The 16,343-nt window shown below is 37.7% G+C and overlaps 8 protein-coding genes across 8 annotated transcripts; 5 read left to right on the top strand and 3 right to left on the bottom strand.

Annotated features, from left to right (window-relative positions):
- Window positions 1-1,790: 1,790 nt before the first annotated feature.
- B0P05DRAFT_471041 (uncharacterized protein) lies at window positions 1,791-3,201 on the top strand (the record flags this gene model as incomplete). The annotated part of the gene is made up of 7 exons (XM_051574595.1): window positions 1,791-1,924; window positions 1,966-2,093; window positions 2,145-2,362; window positions 2,409-2,543; window positions 2,590-2,844; window positions 2,887-2,968; window positions 3,017-3,201. 7 exons carry the CDS (start codon window positions 1,791-1,793, stop codon window positions 3,199-3,201), a joined length of 1,137 nt encoding a protein of 378 aa, XP_051434508.1.
- A 44-nt stretch (window positions 3,202-3,245) lies between these two features.
- Window positions 3,246-4,024, top strand: B0P05DRAFT_544061 (phosphotransferase KptA/Tpt1). Its single transcript, XM_051578503.1, has 3 exons — window positions 3,246-3,362; window positions 3,404-3,776; window positions 3,823-4,024. Exons 1-3 carry the CDS (start codon window positions 3,327-3,329, stop codon window positions 3,909-3,911), a joined length of 498 nt encoding a protein of 165 aa, XP_051434507.1. The 5' UTR covers window positions 3,246-3,326; the 3' UTR covers window positions 3,912-4,024.
- A 199-nt stretch (window positions 4,025-4,223) lies between these two features.
- On the top strand, window positions 4,224-6,742 carry B0P05DRAFT_122976 (uncharacterized protein). Its single transcript, XM_051572994.1, has 3 exons — window positions 4,224-5,147; window positions 5,196-6,522; window positions 6,586-6,742. The coding sequence occupies exons 1-3, from the start codon at window positions 4,274-4,276 to the stop codon at window positions 6,629-6,631; spliced, it is 2,247 nt and encodes a 748-aa protein (XP_051434506.1). The 5' UTR covers window positions 4,224-4,273; the 3' UTR covers window positions 6,632-6,742.
- A 26-nt stretch (window positions 6,743-6,768) lies between these two features.
- Window positions 6,769-8,727, bottom strand: B0P05DRAFT_123061 (uncharacterized protein). The gene is made up of 3 exons (XM_051572995.1): window positions 8,632-8,727; window positions 8,260-8,586; window positions 6,769-8,210 (listed from the first exon to the last, which is right to left on the bottom strand). The coding sequence occupies exons 2-3, from the start codon at window positions 8,490-8,492 to the stop codon at window positions 6,854-6,856; spliced, it is 1,590 nt and encodes a 529-aa protein (XP_051434505.1). The 5' UTR covers window positions 8,493-8,586; window positions 8,632-8,727; the 3' UTR covers window positions 6,769-6,853.
- B0P05DRAFT_544049 (transmembrane amino acid transporter protein-domain-containing protein) lies at window positions 8,680-10,603 on the bottom strand. Its single transcript, XM_051578502.1, has 5 exons — window positions 9,929-10,603; window positions 9,785-9,885; window positions 9,299-9,738; window positions 8,794-9,255; window positions 8,680-8,748 (listed from the first exon to the last, which is right to left on the bottom strand). Exons 1-4 carry the CDS (start codon window positions 10,467-10,469, stop codon window positions 8,919-8,921), a joined length of 1,419 nt encoding a protein of 472 aa, XP_051434504.1. The 5' UTR covers window positions 10,470-10,603; the 3' UTR covers window positions 8,680-8,748; window positions 8,794-8,918.
- B0P05DRAFT_544046 (arginyl-tRNA synthetase) lies at window positions 10,604-12,559 on the top strand. The gene is made up of 3 exons (XM_051578501.1): window positions 10,604-10,846; window positions 10,894-12,074; window positions 12,122-12,559. Exons 1-3 carry the CDS (start codon window positions 10,646-10,648, stop codon window positions 12,441-12,443), a joined length of 1,704 nt encoding a protein of 567 aa, XP_051434503.1. The 5' UTR covers window positions 10,604-10,645; the 3' UTR covers window positions 12,444-12,559.
- On the top strand, window positions 12,415-14,854 carry B0P05DRAFT_544033 (uncharacterized protein). The gene is made up of 10 exons (XM_051578500.1): window positions 12,415-12,567; window positions 12,616-12,711; window positions 12,758-12,875; window positions 12,922-13,106; window positions 13,160-13,236; window positions 13,281-13,342; window positions 13,391-13,788; window positions 13,833-14,003; window positions 14,045-14,185; window positions 14,232-14,854. The coding sequence occupies exons 1-10, from the start codon at window positions 12,502-12,504 to the stop codon at window positions 14,682-14,684; spliced, it is 1,767 nt and encodes a 588-aa protein (XP_051434502.1). The 5' UTR covers window positions 12,415-12,501; the 3' UTR covers window positions 14,685-14,854.
- B0P05DRAFT_123200 (uncharacterized protein) lies at window positions 14,841-16,206 on the bottom strand. Its single transcript, XM_051572996.1, has 2 exons — window positions 15,187-16,206; window positions 14,841-15,139 (listed from the first exon to the last, which is right to left on the bottom strand). Exons 1-2 carry the CDS (start codon window positions 16,164-16,166, stop codon window positions 14,998-15,000), a joined length of 1,122 nt encoding a protein of 373 aa, XP_051434501.1. The 5' UTR covers window positions 16,167-16,206; the 3' UTR covers window positions 14,841-14,997.
- Window positions 16,207-16,343: the final 137 nt, after the last annotated feature.

Below are 16,343 nucleotides of genomic sequence, written 5' to 3'. Positions count from 1 at the left end.
GAGGGAGGAAGGAATAAAGTATACCAGAGGGTAGTAGCAGTTCAGTATTTCCAACCAAACACTCCACTTGGTAGAGCAGTGGGCTATGAAATGATCATACGATTCCGGTTGTGATTTGCACAGACGGCAGACAGGAGTAGAGACAGTACCAATCTTAAAAAGTTCGGACGCAGTGGACAGTTTCTTGTGAAGCACACGATACCACAGTGTTCTAGCCTGAGGGATCATTGGAGTCCCCCAAAGGGGGGGGGCAAATGAGCATAGGGCATATCAGATGGCTATCCTGCAGATATTGAAATAAAAGGCAACTCCAATCCTTCCCGCCACAATAAAAATCGGGCTTTTGCTTAGAACTATATAAAGATGTCGTTATTTGGCTTTAGTGCAGTAGCAAAAGCTGTAAATCTTGGCTTTGTAAGTCCATTGATGTAAAATACACAGCAAAGTTGCTGCTAAAATACTGAGTAAATAGACAAAAATGCTAATAAGGTTTTTTGTTCATATCTCATCATTTTTATAGTATGGTCAGCATGCAAACACATTCACCAAAAACTAGAGCTTTTAGCACACACTTTGAGTATTTAAGCTTGTCGATAACTCCATTTTTCTTCTTGTAGCGCTAAAAAGAAGATTTCTTTAAAATGTGTTTATTGATTGAGCCGCATACACTAAGAGTAATGGTCAAAGTGAAGAGGCGGGTGCAATTAAAATGAAAGTTAATAAAATAAAACGAAATATACTAAACAAAATAACTAAGCTAAAATAAAATATATAGAAAAAAAAAGTTACAGGATCGAATGGCATTGATCCTCTTCAATGGTCTGACGTACATTGAGTCGGATGCTTGCTAATATGGCTGTGGGTACAATGAAAGGGTCTTGTCAAAGATAAATCTCATATGAGCAAGCCAAATTTGTGAAAGAGTAATTATGAGGATTCTGTATGGTTTTATTCCTTTCCATTGGCAGTACAAAAGAAGATAAAGAGTTGTCAAAACAAGCAATTTTCATGACTAGTACCCTTTGGTCAAAAGACCAAAATGATCAAATTTTACAAGTCGCTTTTTTTTTGTTCCAAATCAACTCCAAAGTTATTATGAATGTTAGTGGACATTGTCTGTAGGTATCTGGAGCATTTACGCAGGTGTAAACAGGCTTTATGCTACCTTTATATGCCCAAAAAAGCAAAGAAAATGTGCATGGATTGTTGTCTTCTCTACTGTCGAAGCATTTGTTGTCTAGCACCTTTGCTGTATAAGCACATAATGTACTACCAAACTGTTTCTTTGAATAGAATACCTCGTCAAGGCACACTTGATTTATTGAGCTGGTGATTCTGGTGAGCCTGACAATTCTGATAATTCTGATAATTCTGACAACAGCGGACTGCTCAATAAGTATTCGATTGGAATGTATGGTCTAGGTGGTTTATACGGTCTTTAGGCTTACAAAGCATTATCCGCTTCATGTATGACTTGTTGAGGCCAGGGCTTCTTCGCTGCTAAATATGATTGATACCTGAAATTTTTGGTTCATATGTAAGACACTTCAGAGTCAAATTTCTCTATTTATTGATTACTGTAGTTGTTAAGGACCTTTCTTGTCATTGTTTCGCTAAATGAGTATACATCAAAATGGTCCTGAATCAAGAACAGTCACTTTCCAAATATGGAGCTATTTACGAAATTAAGCAAGTGTTGGCGTCATTTTTGATTGGGTCATGCGATAACAATTGAGTTTGTATAAAAAGGTTTTCTCTCCCACACTATCACTTTTAACCCTTTTTAAAATATGAAGTTCTTATCTCTTTCTTTATTGTCTCTTACTGCTCTTGTCTCTTTCACTAGTGCAGGTCCTTTGGGTGCTCTTGACCAACTCAGAGTGTTTCGTAGCAGTGAACCCGAACTTCGTTTGATACAATATAGGTAAATAAACATGTAACAAAATACTCCTAACACATGTTTAGTGAGGATTCTCCTGCTAAATGGATGACTGAATCAGATAAGGATGCATTGCTTCGTGCCGGTATCAAATATATGGATATTACCGAACATGCTAATCCTCCTGTTGCTATTCATTCTGCCTGGAAGCCCGGTAAGCACACACTCACATATAGAATATCATGCAAATACTGACAGAGCCTAGATATTCCCAAAAATGCTAAATACCAAGATGAAGTATCTCCCTTCATCGGCAACTTGACAACAGAGACAATGAAGGATAAATTGCAAGAATTCACAAGTTTCCGTACTCGTTATTACAAGTCAAGTTACGGTGCCAAGTCTTGTCGTTGGTTAATTCAGCAAATCAGAGATGTTGCAGATGGTTTTGATCATGTGTCTGTAAAAGAGTTCGAGCATTCTGTAAGTAGAAGTAACGTGTTTCACGAATGACTGATTTGGTCGATAGTGGGACCAGTTCTCTATTATTGCTCGCTTTGAGGGTTCCAACAAAGATCTTGAGAATGAGCTTGTCATTGTTGGTGCTCATCAAGATTCTGTTAATATGTGGTTGCCTAGCTATGCTCGTTCACCTGGTGCTGATGTAAGCAATGAGAGACAATAGAGAGATTATATTCATATATGCTTAGGATGATGGTAGTGGTACTGTCACTATTTTCGAAGCATTCCGTAGTTTAGTTCACAATGGATTTAAGCCTGAAAGGCCTGTTGAATTCCATTGGTACAGTGGTGAAGAAGCTGGCTTGTTAGGCAGTCAAGATGTTTCCGAAGCTTATGCCAACCAGGGTAAGCGTGTTCTTGCTATGTTGCAGAATGACATGACTGGTTATGTTGGCAATAAAAAAGAAGTCATTGGTATTGTTACTGATCATGTTGATGAAAAGGTATGTTGATCTGAAATGTGACAAGCTTCTCACCTTTCACAGTTGACTGATTTCCTTAAAAACTTGGTTGACAACTATGCTGATATTCCCTATGTTCTTACAAAGTGTGGCTATGCCTGCAGTGGTAAGACTACAAAAAAACCATACTGAAAATCTCATTTCTGTTTGATAGACCATGCTTCCTGGCGTAAACTTGGCTTCCCTTCTGCCTTTACTATTGAAAGTGCCTTTGACGATTCAAACCACTTTATTCATACAACTGAAGATACAATTGATAAGCTTTCTTTTGATCATATGAAGGAATTTGCTAAAGTAGCAGTTGGTTTTGCTGTTGAACTATCACATGAGCGCAAGTAAAAATACCGGGTTTTGCATTTTAAACTTTTTTTTTCTCGCCCATGTTATCGTCTCAAGAAACAATAAAGCTTTCTAAACTACTTTCTTATATTTTGAGACATGGTGCAGCAAAAGAAAAGCTGACCATGACTTCAGACGGTTTTATATCTGTTAAAGACTTGGTAAACAAAGTAGTCGCTTAATGTCTATTGATGCCAAATAGTTGAATCATCGCAAGTTTAAGAACATCACTTTTGAACAGATCCAATATGTAGTAGATGCGAATGACAAGAAACGTTATGAATTAACACAATCACCTACGGGTGAGTATTTAATACGAGCAAGCCAAGGCCATTCTCTCAAAACAGTGGTATCCAAAGATTTGCTTGAATCAGTCACTGCGCCACTAGAGACACCAGTCATTCATGGTACAACACAAGCAGCATGGCAAACAATCAAAAAAGATGGCTTATCCAAAATGGGAAGAAACCAGATTCATTTTGCAGTGGGACTCCCGGGAGATCCTAAAGTTCAGAGTGGCATTAGAGAAACAAGCGAAGTCTTTATCTACATTGATGTAGAAAAAGCTCGAAAAGGTAAATAATGTGTATTTGCTTGAATAGATAACTAACTCTTGACAAGACGGTATTTTGTTTTATAGATCAAGCAATAATGTCATTTTATCCGATGGCATCCAAGGCATTATTCCCCTCAATATTTTGAAAAAGTAACTGATACAGAAGGCAATCTTCTTGAAATATAATAAATGTATGCTTAAGCCGTTCATTGTGCTTTTCTTTTGTACAATTCTGTTTGTCATCTTGATTTGGTAACAAAGCAGCACTCTCTTGAACTTTTTTTTTTTTTCATTCAGGAAATACGCTCTTAAACCATATATTTTTCTGGTTTTAATTGAAAGATCACTATCCATCGTGGCTGTCTAAAAAATCGATAATGATTTGTCCTCTCGTTATCTGGCTGGGTTTGGAAAAAAAAAGGAAAAAAAAAGAGAGTGGCATCAAGTGAAAGTGTTACTTTACTCTTTTCTCTTTCCCTTTTTTTCCTTTTCTCATAAAATTTACTTCTGAATAGAATGAATATGTTTCTTTTCGACTCGAGCCAAAATAAGCCAAAACCAAAGAAACACAAAACTAAAAAATCAATTGAAGCAGCCGAAGCAAGAGCAGCAGCCAAAGCTAGGAAAATACAGCAAGATGAGATGGATGCATTACAAATTACCTTTTATGAAATAGAGTCATGGATCGAAAAAACGGCACCAGCACTCGAAAAGATGACAAAAGAACTAGACAAAGCATCCCAACATTTCACAAATAAAAAGAGAAAAGACAAACATTTACCCAACAATACCACTGCTCTCATGAACCCTACTGGCAATACAACAAGCATCAATTCACTATTGGAGCACTATCAACATGAACTAGCAGCCATGCAATGGAAACTGTCTTTTCAACCGGGAAATTCACTCAGACTTGAAACAAACATCAAGTCAGTCGAACAGCTAATTGAAGCTGTACAAAAGATACAACTCTTGGCCGAACCCTCTACCACTTTCAATATTTCTCGAGATTGTGACTCTGTGAATGAAGAAGATTTCAGTTCTTCGGGATCGTTTGTTGATTCTTGTATTGAATATTGGAATTTAGCTATGTATCGCCGCCCTGCCATATGTGTTAAAGATTACGAACATGATGATATGAGTCTCAAAAGCCTTACCGAAGACGTAACGCCAAGCGTTCTTGCTTATATCTGCCAGACCTATTGGGATTGCCTGCATCCCAAGTTTTCAGAAGACTGGTCTACTTTTTGGGAGAGTTCAGATGATCCAAATCGCAATCAACTTCGTATTGATTCTGGTTTAGCTATGGTTTTTGAACATATTGTTCGTCATGACAGCAATGCTTGTGCTAATGCACAAGCCTTGAGCCATTACTACTATGGCCGCGCACGTGAGTCCGTGATGGAGTACTTTGAATCACCTGATGTAGCGATCATAGAAACACTGCTTAATTTGTCTTTTGTCACCGTACTCAAGAAACATGACTTCCAATCAGGCATTTATATTGAATTTGCATATCGTATGATGCATCAACTTGGAATTCACCAAATGTCACAATGGCCAGAGAACAGGCTGATAAGAAAAAGAAATTTCAAGCTCTATATGGTGTTGTATTATAATGATACAATAATTTCTGTCTATTCAAGAGATCCACCTGTCCTAGACGAAACATCAAGCGATGTTGATTTTTATGAAATGATTTCGCTTAATGAAGCACTGGTCGAGCATGGAGAAGCCAATTATGATGAAAAGACGCTTGCTAGAGAGACATTTTATGTTCATTTACTGGAACTCATTCGTGTGTCGAAGCGTATTGACGCCTTGACCCGAGAATATCAGCGACAAAACTTACAACATCATCATTCAGGTACATTGCCTACTCGTTGGGCTAGAAAAGTGCAAGAATTAGAAGTCGCATTGGCTACTTGGTTTGATCGATTGCCTGTTATGTATCGTGTGGACCCAAAGCCAACAGAACTATTCTCCAAGTCTTACAAAAACAACTTACACAACCACAGTACGATGGAGATGGAACCATTAAGAGAGCAGTCAGCCCTTTTATTGATGCTACAATATCAGACACAATGGCTTAAGTTACACAAGACGTTTCTATCTAATAACATCAAAAAATCTTCAATTGGTCATGTTGTATCTGATGCAGACAGAGATACAGCTTCTTCAGAAACAAGTCCTTACTGTACTTATCGATCCTATATCATTTGCTCTGATGCTGCTAATCGCATAGTGATTATGGCTGAAATCATCACTGAAAGATTCAATTGGTGTGCTTGCCAGCAATTCATCAATTTTGTTTATCAAGCATCTACAGTCTACTGCAACCGAATATTAAACAAAGACGATGATTATAAATCAAATAAGGCCATGATTCAGCGTATCATGAAAGTATTGGCTTCCAGCAAAATCAATTATGAAGGGTTACCTGATGATCTAACTGCATGTTTAAATGACTTTTTAGCCGAAAATCATGATGAAACCCACCCTACTTCACTTACCGTGAATGATGATTTGCTGGATCAGATCTTTGCCGCATGTAATGAGCAACATAAAATAGTGACACATAACGATAACATGTTTAATTCGCCACACATGCATAAACAATGTCTTTTGCAGTCAATCACAGCCAAGTCACCCTCAACACTCAACCGTGAATTGTCTCTTGAGGCAATGTACTCAATTAAACTACAAAACCCTATTGCCGCACCTACCAGCATAGAAACTGATGATTATGAACAAAAGAATTGGAGGTAAATATCTACTTTCTAGGAAATGCTGTTATATTCATCTATTTTTTTTTTTTTTTATTTTAGATGCAAGTTCTCTTCATTCAATGTCGCTTCAAATCATGTCAATTAATACCAATCAAGTATTACCAATAAAGAACACGTCGATCTTAACCTTCCACTAACCATTTTCAACTCTCCTAAAAAAAAGATATGTTAAGCACGAAACATATAGGAGAGAACAACATCTATCTTTTGTAACACTATGTTAAAAGAGCCTTGTTTCAAATCGTGGTCTGTTTACTTGTTTAGGAACAAAAAGGGTCTTTTTATTTATTGATTGACAAAGAAAGATTTACCAAATCTTGTGTTCCAAGCCCATTTCATTGTTAGCAGAAAGGCCGACAGCAGCTCTAAAGATGTTCTCAATAGCAGAACGTTGTCTGCTTAAGGCGTTGACAACGGGAGTACCAGGTGTTACCATAGGAGCCTTCAACATGTAACTCAAGATAGACAAGACAGAATGGAAACTACTAAACTTGGTCATGTCAGCCGTCTTGTATTGAATACGAGTCATCAATTCAGCCATAACAACTAAATCAATAATAAGAGGAGAAGCCAAGAGTGAGTCTTCACAGACATTGTACATGGAAATGGATTGACGACCACCCATAAAGATGTCACATTCGTATTCGTCCAAAGCACGCTTGGAATCACCTACAGAAGGGACATACTTGATAACAACGGTGTGATCAGGATGCTCGTCTTTAGCGTACAACAAGTGGTTAGCAGCAACCATGTCATCAACGACAGTGGACTTGGAGATTTCCTTGGATCTGAATTGTCTTTGAGAAGACAAGTTCTTACCGTCATTGTTACCCAAATGATTGTAAGAAGTAATAGCAACAGGCTTAATACCAGCATTGACCAAGAAGTCAACTAAGGCAGACTTCATTTTGGTTTGGCCAGACTTGAAATCATCACCACCAATAAAAGCACGATGACGCTTAGCCAATTCGATCAAACCAGGCACGAACGTGTTTTGAGGAGAACCATTGATAAAAGGTGCGTTTTCTTCAATACAAGCCAAGGCAAAGATAGAAGAAGGAGCAACTTCCTCATGAGAAGATTGGACAGCAGCTAAGAAGTTATCAGCTGTATCATTGACACCAGTGATAAGTTCAGCAAAACGCTCAGTATTGGCAGTCCAGAGCACAATTACCTTGTCTAATTGATTGGCAGCCTTAAAGTCACGAATATCTTTACGGATTTGGTCAACATGAGCACGCTTGTCAGAGCCAGGAATCAAGTTATCAGCACGGTCTTCTTGGTTAGCAGCAATAAAATCAGGGTAGTAAATAGAGGGCAAAGGAACCATCTTGGCCATATCATCATAGACTTGACGTTGAAGGTCATATTCAAGAACTTGAGCACGTTCCATAGATTCGGCTAAATTCTTGCCAGAAATATCCCAGCCGCCTAAAACAAGGTCGGTAGGGTTGATAAGGGGCAACATTTCACTTAAGGGAACATAGACATCAGCACCTTGAGCATCGACACCTAAACGAACAGTGGAGGATTGAGTGACAGAGCCATAGTAGTTAGGCTTTTGGACACCATTCTTAGTACGCCAAGTTAATTTGTTCTTATGGGCCAAGATTGCAGCAGTTAAAGTGGAACCATTATTTCCACCCCAGCCAACCATCATGACACTGATATTGTATTGATAAGAAAGTTTTTTTTTATCATGAACCAACTTACCCGACTTTAGGAACAACACGTTCAGTCTTGAATTCATAGATAGTTTCTGTAGGTTCAGCAATCAAAGAACCATCGGATTGACGAGTAACCAAGGTGTTTTGATAGACATACTTGCTAGTGATATGTTCATCTGTATATTGGACGTTGGGAGAGTTAACTTTGAACAAAGGAGCGCGGACACCATGAGTAGTAGTGGTAACAGAGTGAGAGAGATCAGCGTTAGGAGGAGCCATGTTTTCTTGATTTTTAGGTTGATTTTTTAGGTCTATCACTGCACCTCTGGTATCCTCTGTATGGGTTGTGTGTGGAAGCAAGGAGATTAGCAAACTAAAGAAGAGGTTAGTCAAGTTAACTAGTTGGTTCCCATCTTACCGTTTTGAAAAGGGAAAAAAGAGGAGCGTCTATTTAAATTCGCGCCTCAAAAAAAAAAAGAAGAATCTAGTATTTTTTTTTTGTGAAAGAAAAAGAAAAAGATAGAAAAAGAAGAAGGTATATCTAAAAACCCTTTCAAATGCCCATGTAACAGCCCGGAAGTCTATACAGAGATTTCCTAGGCATCTACATTGTACCCCACACATAATCTTTTATCCTCCATATTCTCCGCTGGGATAAAGTAACCGTTGTGTACCACTGACAAGAAAAACGTGCCATCTTGTGATTTATTCATAAAAGAAGAGCTTGATAGAAAAGTAAATGACAGGCAACGCAAGAACAATACCAACAAAGGAAGTCAAGAAAAGGAACCTGTTGCCTTTATAATCAAACAAGTACATAAAGGCCAACCCAGGCAAAAAAAACCCCAGAATAGTCGTTGAAAATCCTCCAATCAGACTAAAGATCTTTCCCAGAGAAACCAGTGTTGCTCCAAAATATAAGATAATACTGAAAACAACTATTGTCACTATAAAGTGCTGTTTATCTGTTGACTGACTGTAATCATAATGAGTGCCATAGATCATCATCATGACAGACTCTCTGCAAGGATAAACACATAATCTACAGATAAATCAGCATTGTGTATGAAAATATCTATACTTGCGGTATACTCAAGACCATAAACAATCCAAGTGTCATTTTGGCAAGCTGAATACCAACATCATTGATTGGGAAATTTAAAAAGACATTTGCCTGTACACCTTTTCCAAAGCAAAGATAAAGGATAATAGCAAATACCATGTTGATCACAAATGCAATGCCTATAGCCAATGAACAAGTAAACAGCCAATTAGAGGGGCTCTTGTCCCTTATGGAATCATGAATACTAAACAAGTTTTGCGCACAACCAAAAGCAAGACTCATAATAGCAAGTCCTTGAAACATAGGTTCTGATAGTGTCAACTTATTCTCTATAGGTATCTTTTCATAGTAATTAGGTGACCGTACAAGAACACCAATAAGCATGAGAAACAACAAAACAACAGACAAAGCAGACCATTTGGCAAATTTAGCAGTCGACCTTGATAGGCTCAATGGTAATGTCTAATTTTTTTTTTCTTAATTAAAATGACAAGTCATTCTTACTTACAAAGCATAAACCAAACAAAAGAATGACAATGGTACGATTAGCCAAAGCTGGGTAATTAGGTAATACCCAAGCAATTAGACTTGGGAGTGTATCACCTAATACTATATGCAAGTCAATCTAACAGTATTGATAATGCTACTTTACATAAGTAATAAGAGATAGCAGTACCCGCTGTATGGAAAAAGACTATAAAGTTCATTATACTTGATCCAAAAGGACCCACCAGCCTTTCAACCAATGATACTAAACTGGTTGTTTGTGTTTTCATGCCACACACAATTGTGATATGCATGGTTAGACAAGAAAGACAGGCAATCAAAACAGAAAAGGCTACACCAAGCCAAAATCCGCACAAATGAAGTGCAAGAGGCAGTCCGATGATGCCAGTTCCCATCATGGCATTGACTAAATTCATAGCAGCACCTAGACTAGAAGACTTGTCAATCAATGTCTCTTTGCTTATAGCACCATAATCATATTTCAGTTCATGAGGATCTTTGGCTATGGAAGATAACGATGCTTGTTCTGATAGGGTATTTTTTAATAAAAGAGGTTGCTGTTCTAATACGTCTGAGCCACTTTCCGAAAGTGTTGAAGTTGAATCAACTAAAGTAGATGAAGAAGCAGTATCTTCTTCCACAGTAGGAATGCAATTGAAATGATAAAAAGAGGGGTATTCCTTCATGGAAGAGATTGTAGAGATAAAGAATGGAAAAATACAGGTGCATCTTTTTTATAATTGTGTATAAAGCGACAACAAACAATACAGCATAAGAGCCAGCCAATCATAAGCTAGTACTACCATAGTCAAATAAAGACAGCTTCCCCTTGTCTCTGTACACACACATTTTTTTTTTCGATATGTCAACTTTTAGTTTTCGAAACGCGATCGCAAAACCACTATCACAGTTGACACATATTGAGAAGCGTGCTATTCTTAGTGCACTGTCGACACCTAAAATAGCTACAGAGCAGCAGTTCAGTATTCCTATACCAAAACTTTTAGCTCACGTTGAACAAAAGCCTAACGTTACTGCCTATTGTCAAGAACTTGCTGGCAAGGTAAGATACAACAAAAAAATAACTGTGCCTAACTTGCTTGATTCTAGTTTGAGCCTAATGCCTACATAGAAAAAGCAACGGCTTCAGGGCCCTTTTTGCACTTTGATGTACGTCCTTTAGAGTACATCAAATCCACTTTGCAACAAGTGTATAAAGAGAAAGAAAAGTATGGCCATCATCAACAAGAGAATCCAAAGACAGTTGTGATTGATTATAGTTCACCTAATATCGCCAAACCTTTTCATGCAGGACATTTGCGTAGTACCATTTTAGGCAATTTCATTAAACGCATTCATCAAGTCAATGGTTACAAGACAATAGGCATTAATTATTTGGGTGACTGGGGAAAGCAATATGGACTATTAGCTGTTGGATTTGATCTGTTTGGTGATTCACAAAAGCTTCTTCAGGATCCTATTCACCACCTTTATGAAGTCTATGTAAAAGTAAACCAATTAGCAAAGGAAAACCCCAAGATTGATCAACAAGCCAACTTGTACTTTAAGAAAATGGAAGAAGGCGATGAGACAGCATTAGGTCAATGGAAACGATTCCGTGAACTCAGTATTGATTCATACAAGCAGATTTATCAACGACTCAACATTGAATTTGATTATTATTCAGGCGAATCACAAACAGAACCATTTATACCCCAAGCCTATGATTTACTTGCAAAACACGATTTAATAGAGCAGACAGAAGATGGTGCCTGGATTGTCAATCTAGAACAATACAATCTAGGTAAACCTATTGTACGACGAGCAGATGGAACCAGTCTGTACATAACGCGTGACCTAGCAAGTATCTTATTACGCCGACATTTGTTTGGTTCGTTTGAGAAGGCTGTGTATGTTGTGGGGACCGAACAAGAGCTGTACCTAAAGCAACTATTCAAAATTTGCGAGTTGTTAGAATACCCTATTCAGATGCATCATGCTAATTTTGGCCGTGTTATGGGTATGTCAACACGTAAAGGCACTGTTGTATTTCTTCAAGATATTCTAGACACAGCAAAAGAACATATGCTGGATAATGTACGTTCAAGCAATCCTTCCATGGACAGCGAAACACAAGAACAAATAGCAGATAAGTTGGGTGCTTCTGCTGTCATTGTACAAGATATGGTGGCCAAGCGTGTGAAGAATTATCAGTTTTCTTGGGACAGAATGACAACCGCAAAAGGGTACACAGGTGTTTATCTTCAGTACACCTTTGCACGCATGTGTGGGCAAGTATTATGCATATCAACATAAAAGGGAATTAATACTTTGATAGAATTCAATATAAAGCCAATGTACCTATTTGTGCTGATGCTGACTTATCTTTGCTTAAGGAAAAAGAAGCATTTGAGCTGGCCTTGACTATATCACAGCTGCCAGATATCACACAATCTGCTTGTCAAGCAATGGATCCTTGTATTCTTGTGCAATATTTGTTTAGATTAGCCCATGTGACAGGTCAAGCCAATACTAAACTGAGAGTCAAAGGCTCGGATGCAAGCACAGCAGAAGCTAGAATGCTCTTGTTTTGGGCTGCAAAGACCACTTTGGCAAATGGCCTTGATATGTTGGGCATTGATCCTCTTCATCGCGTGTAACAACGTCACAAAAAATTAAAATAAACCCTTTTTTTCTTCTTTTTTTTTTTGGGTAATCATGAACGAAAAGAGAAAGAGAGAAGACTCTGTCGAGGAAGAACAAGAGCCCAAACGACCTATCAAAGTATGATAAGCAAACATATAATGACACGTTGCCTCATACTAGCTGTAGCCTATTCCCGCTTCAAAACTACAAGCATTTACCATCGGAAAACATAAGAAATCAGCATTTCAAAAGCATAAGGAAGAAGAAGAATTGAAGAAACAGGCAAGTAGTATGGCATCGTTATTGTCCATTTACTCAGTATCTGTAGCAAGAAAGCATAGAGGCAGCCAGAGTATATGCTGAATTTGTAGCATCCTTTGAAGAACCCAAAGCATACAAGTTGGGCACAACATCATTTGTCAAATCAGGCACGCTTATGCCCAAAGGTAAAGAAAAGAACAAATGTTATGACAAGATCTCATGTCTTTTTAGATCATATTGCCGATGAATATAAACCAATAACAACAACCACTATAAAACCAACATTTAAACCAATGCCATTTGTCAAAGCAGGTGAAACAACAACACACCCTGCTCCATCCAATTTAACCACTATGAAGAATTCAACAAGTACTAAGACTATGAATGAGGCAGAATATTCGGATGAAGAAGACGATGTACTCTTGATGTGTAAAACGTTGTTCAGTATAACTAACTCCAACTCGTTCAGGCTTTGGCAAAGTTAAAGAATGCCACCAAGGCACAAAAGAAACTTAATCTAGATTCATTCCTTGAAGAAATCAAAAAGTAAGCAGCATCAAATTAGAGTGTATGAACTCACATCATGATAGAGGTCAAGAAGTGCGAACACGGTTTGATCCCAAAGCGAATCAGACTTCATCAGAAGCTACTGGTAATACTCATGTTTTTGTTATGTAGACATTTAAACAAATGTATGTAGATGACTTGATTGGGTCTTTTGATGATGGCAATCCAGACACAACCAATCTTTATGTTGGCAATATCAACCCTACTATGACAGAAACAGGTCTTTGTCATGAGTTTGGTAAATATGGGCCTATTGCTTCTGTCAAAATTATGTGGCCAAGAACACAAGAAGAGAAAGACAAAGGCAATAATTGTGGATTTGTGAGTTTTATGACAAGAAAAGATGCTGCTGAAGCTATTCATGCGCTTGACGGTAAAGAGATCAATGGATATACATTACGTGTAGGATGGGGAAAGGCCGTTCCTTTACCTCCTACACCCTTTTTTGTGCTAGACAAAAAAATATCTCAAGGCAAAACAAAGACAGGCTTACCATTTAATGCTCAAGTATATCCTGGCCCACCCGGTGTGGTAAGTTGCAGTTTATATATGCCTGTTGGTCTAAAGAAAAAAAGAATTCTAGGCCTCGAGCTGAAGTACGTGTTGTGAAGCCTGTCAATGTCAAATTATTGCGTATTATTCACCGTGTTATTGAGCGTGTGCTCAAGTATGGCCCATTATTTGAAGCTATGATTATGGATAGAGAATTCAATAATCCAACGTTTAAATTCTTGTTTGATAATACAGTAAGTATAGTTATTGTAGCATGCATTATTGACTTTATTAGTCTTCAGAGCACATTTACTATCGATGGAGACTCTATTCATTATCACAAGGAGACACAAATCAAAGGTGGAATGATGAGCCCTTTCAAATGTTTGAAGGTGGTCCTTGGTGGATTCCTCCTGAATTGCCTTTAATGGACAAAGTAAAAAAGAATGAATTATTGAACATTAAACTCAAATCTTATATAGGAGACTGCAGAACCCATGTTTGATACAGACGATGAATTGGCAGATCAAGATAATGTACCCAAAGGAACACTAGGCCAAGTAGCAAAGCAAAGACTAGGTGGTCTGTTACGCCAAGTGACATTTCAACGAGGTACTATTGCTCGTACAATGGCATTTGCTATTGACCACTCAGATGCAGCATCAGAAGTTGTGAGTGTGCTTTGTAAATCCATTCTTCTTCCAGGCATCCCATTTTCAGTCAAACTAGCTCGACTTTATCTTGTATCAGACATCCTTCATAACAGTAGTGTTCATGTCTCCAATGCTTGGAAATACAGAGAAGAATTCGAACAACAATTGCCTGTTGTGTTTGATCATTTCAACAGTATCTACCGGTCTATTAATGCACGCTTAAAAGCAGAACAAGTCAGAGTAAGTCAGCTAGCATTGTTACCATTGCTAAATGATTATTAGAAACATATTTCTTCACTTATTAGTATTTGGGAGAATTGGATGATTTTCCCCAAATATTATACAGATCAATTAACAGACATCTTTATGAAGAAAGAAAAGATCACTCAGGAACTACCGGGAGATGTGGATGGTGAGCCTATAGAAGAAGAAGAAGAAGAGGAAGAGGAAGACGTAGATGGTGAACCATTAGAAGAAGACGTAGACGGTGAACCACTAGAAGAAGAAGGAGGACAAGATGTGGTTCAAATGTCTATAGAAGAAGAGCCAAACTATATACAGGTTGATGATATGTTTGCTCAATAAAGTTTCTTTATTATCCAAACCGAGTTTGCCCAGTAGATTCCCAACTAAGTCCAGTTACTTCACTACTAAAACCTGAGCCATCTAAGGCTAAAACACCTGCTGAATCTGCATAATAATTTGTAGGTCCAGTCTCTGATATACCTTGATTTTTTCTTAAAGAAGTGATTAGCACAATAAAGCACTCGAGACATTAACTCACTTTTTGCGATCTGCTTCATCCATGGCTACAGCAACACCAATTGTCTTTTTTTTTATTCCCTTACTGCTTTTTTTATTCTGGCCATCACAATCAGAGGCATGCTCTTCAATCTCTTCTTTACTATAAAACAATTTACAGATAGGACATTGTATCCTTTCTGCTGCATTATTCTTTTTAGGACTTGAACTTGCATTTTGTTGATGAAATATCTTGTTTCTAGCATGAATGTAGTCAAGGAATGATACCATGTCTTCTTCATTATCTTCATCGAGAATGTCTGTAAACTCTTTTGCTTTTTTGATTTTAGGAAGTGAAAAGAATGAGTTTTCAGTTGATGCTGGTGAATGAACCATTCTTTTTTTTATTGCCGGTCTCTCAGGACTAAGTATTTGTGGTAGTGTATTTATTTGTTCTATTTGGCGCTTTATGACAGGTGGTTTGCTTATATTTACAGGGCGTGCATCTTCATGTTTAGGAGGAGTTCGTGTGGCGATGGGTGTTTTATTTTGAAAAATTGGTTTGCTGTTTTTCTTTTGAAGAAGCTTGTTAATATTGACTGAAGTTTTGCTTCTGTTAGGACGTAAAGAGCCTATAATACTGGCTATCTCGTCCTCTTCTTCCTCAATTATCTCAATTGTATTCTTGGAATGTGGTGAGTTACAGTTTGATATCATAGTAGGGCTTTTTGTAAAAACTGGTCTAAGGGGCTGTTTGTTCTTGGCATGTGGCGATGGCGATTCAGTAGAAGGTTGCGATAGTATAGAGTTGTTTTTTTTTGGCTGAGTTAGGCTTGCTTTGTTAACTTGTGCAAAATTTTGTTTAGGTTGAACTGATGTCGGTTTCTTTGAAGAAGCATGTTTGCCATTTGACCATAATGAAGTAGATTTAGGAGTGATCCTTTTTTTTGAAGTTTTGTCTGAAATCTCTACCTCATCTTCAGAGTCAATAATAATGACTACTTCATTTTCTTCCGAGGACATGGAAGTCTATTGTCTTTGTATTTAAAAAAAGAAAAAAGAGGTACACTTGTTTTGACAGATGTGATCTAATAATAATAATAATAATAATTCTGATTCAATCATGCAAACAGGTAATTGCATCTCTTTCTAGACACTATAGATTGAATGGGAGACTTCTTTTTGGCTTCTACAATTGAA

The sequence above is a fragment of the Gilbertella persicaria genome (genome assembly GCF_025201335.1).
Source record: "Gilbertella persicaria strain CBS 190.32 chromosome Unknown B0P05scaffold_22, whole genome shotgun sequence".
Classification (NCBI taxonomy): domain Eukaryota; kingdom Fungi; phylum Mucoromycota; class Mucoromycetes; order Mucorales; family Choanephoraceae; genus Gilbertella; species Gilbertella persicaria.
This window is presented reverse-complemented; position numbering and strand designations above follow the sequence as displayed.

Coding starts and splice junctions, on each gene's coding strand:
- B0P05DRAFT_123200 (XM_051572996.1), bottom strand. CDS start 16,166: ATGTCCTCGGAAGAAAATGAAGTAGTCATTATTATTGACTCTGAAGAT. Junction 15,140..15,186: donor GATGAAGCAGATCGCAAAAA/GTGAGTTAATGT, acceptor CACTTCTTTAAG/AAAAAATCAAGGTATATCAG.
- B0P05DRAFT_544033 (XM_051578500.1), top strand. CDS start 12,502: ATGAACGAAAAGAGAAAGAGAGAAGACTCTGTCGAGGAAGAACAAGAG. Junction 13,107..13,159: donor ATTCGGATGAAGAAGACGAT/GTACTCTTGATG, acceptor CAACTCGTTCAG/GCTTTGGCAAAGTTAAAGAA. Junction 14,004..14,044: donor AATTCTTGTTTGATAATACA/GTAAGTATAGTT, acceptor TGACTTTATTAG/TCTTCAGAGCACATTTACTA.
- B0P05DRAFT_122976 (XM_051572994.1), top strand. CDS start 4,274: ATGAATATGTTTCTTTTCGACTCGAGCCAAAATAAGCCAAAACCAAAG. Junction 5,148..5,195: donor TTACTACTATGGCCGCGCAC/GTGAGTCCGTGA, acceptor TAGCGATCATAG/AAACACTGCTTAATTTGTCT. Junction 6,523..6,585: donor TATGAACAAAAGAATTGGAG/GTAAATATCTAC, acceptor TTTTTATTTTAG/ATGCAAGTTCTCTTCATTCA.
- B0P05DRAFT_544049 (XM_051578502.1), bottom strand. CDS start 10,469: ATGAAGGAATACCCCTCTTTTTATCATTTCAATTGCATTCCTACTGTG. Junction 9,886..9,928: donor TGCTATCTCTTATTACTTAT/GTAAAGTAGCAT, acceptor ACTTGCATATAG/TATTAGGTGATACACTCCCA. Junction 9,256..9,298: donor TTTATGGTCTTGAGTATACC/GCAAGTATAGAT, acceptor ATTTATCTGTAG/ATTATGTGTTTATCCTTGCA.
- B0P05DRAFT_544046 (XM_051578501.1), top strand. CDS start 10,646: ATGTCAACTTTTAGTTTTCGAAACGCGATCGCAAAACCACTATCACAG. Junction 10,847..10,893: donor GTCAAGAACTTGCTGGCAAG/GTAAGATACAAC, acceptor GCTTGATTCTAG/TTTGAGCCTAATGCCTACAT. Junction 12,075..12,121: donor ACCTTTGCACGCATGTGTGG/GCAAGTATTATG, acceptor ATACTTTGATAG/AATTCAATATAAAGCCAATG.
- B0P05DRAFT_123061 (XM_051572995.1), bottom strand. CDS start 8,492: ATGGCTCCTCCTAACGCTGATCTCTCTCACTCTGTTACCACTACTACT. Junction 8,211..8,259: donor CGTGTTGTTCCTAAAGTCGG/GTAAGTTGGTTC, acceptor ATACAATATCAG/TGTCATGATGGTTGGCTGGG.
- B0P05DRAFT_544061 (XM_051578503.1), top strand. CDS start 3,327: ATGACTTCAGACGGTTTTATATCTGTTAAAGACTTG. Junction 3,363..3,403: donor TTATATCTGTTAAAGACTTG/GTAAACAAAGTA, acceptor GATGCCAAATAG/TTGAATCATCGCAAGTTTAA. Junction 3,777..3,822: donor TGTAGAAAAAGCTCGAAAAG/GTAAATAATGTG, acceptor ACTCTTGACAAG/ACGGTATTTTGTTTTATAGA.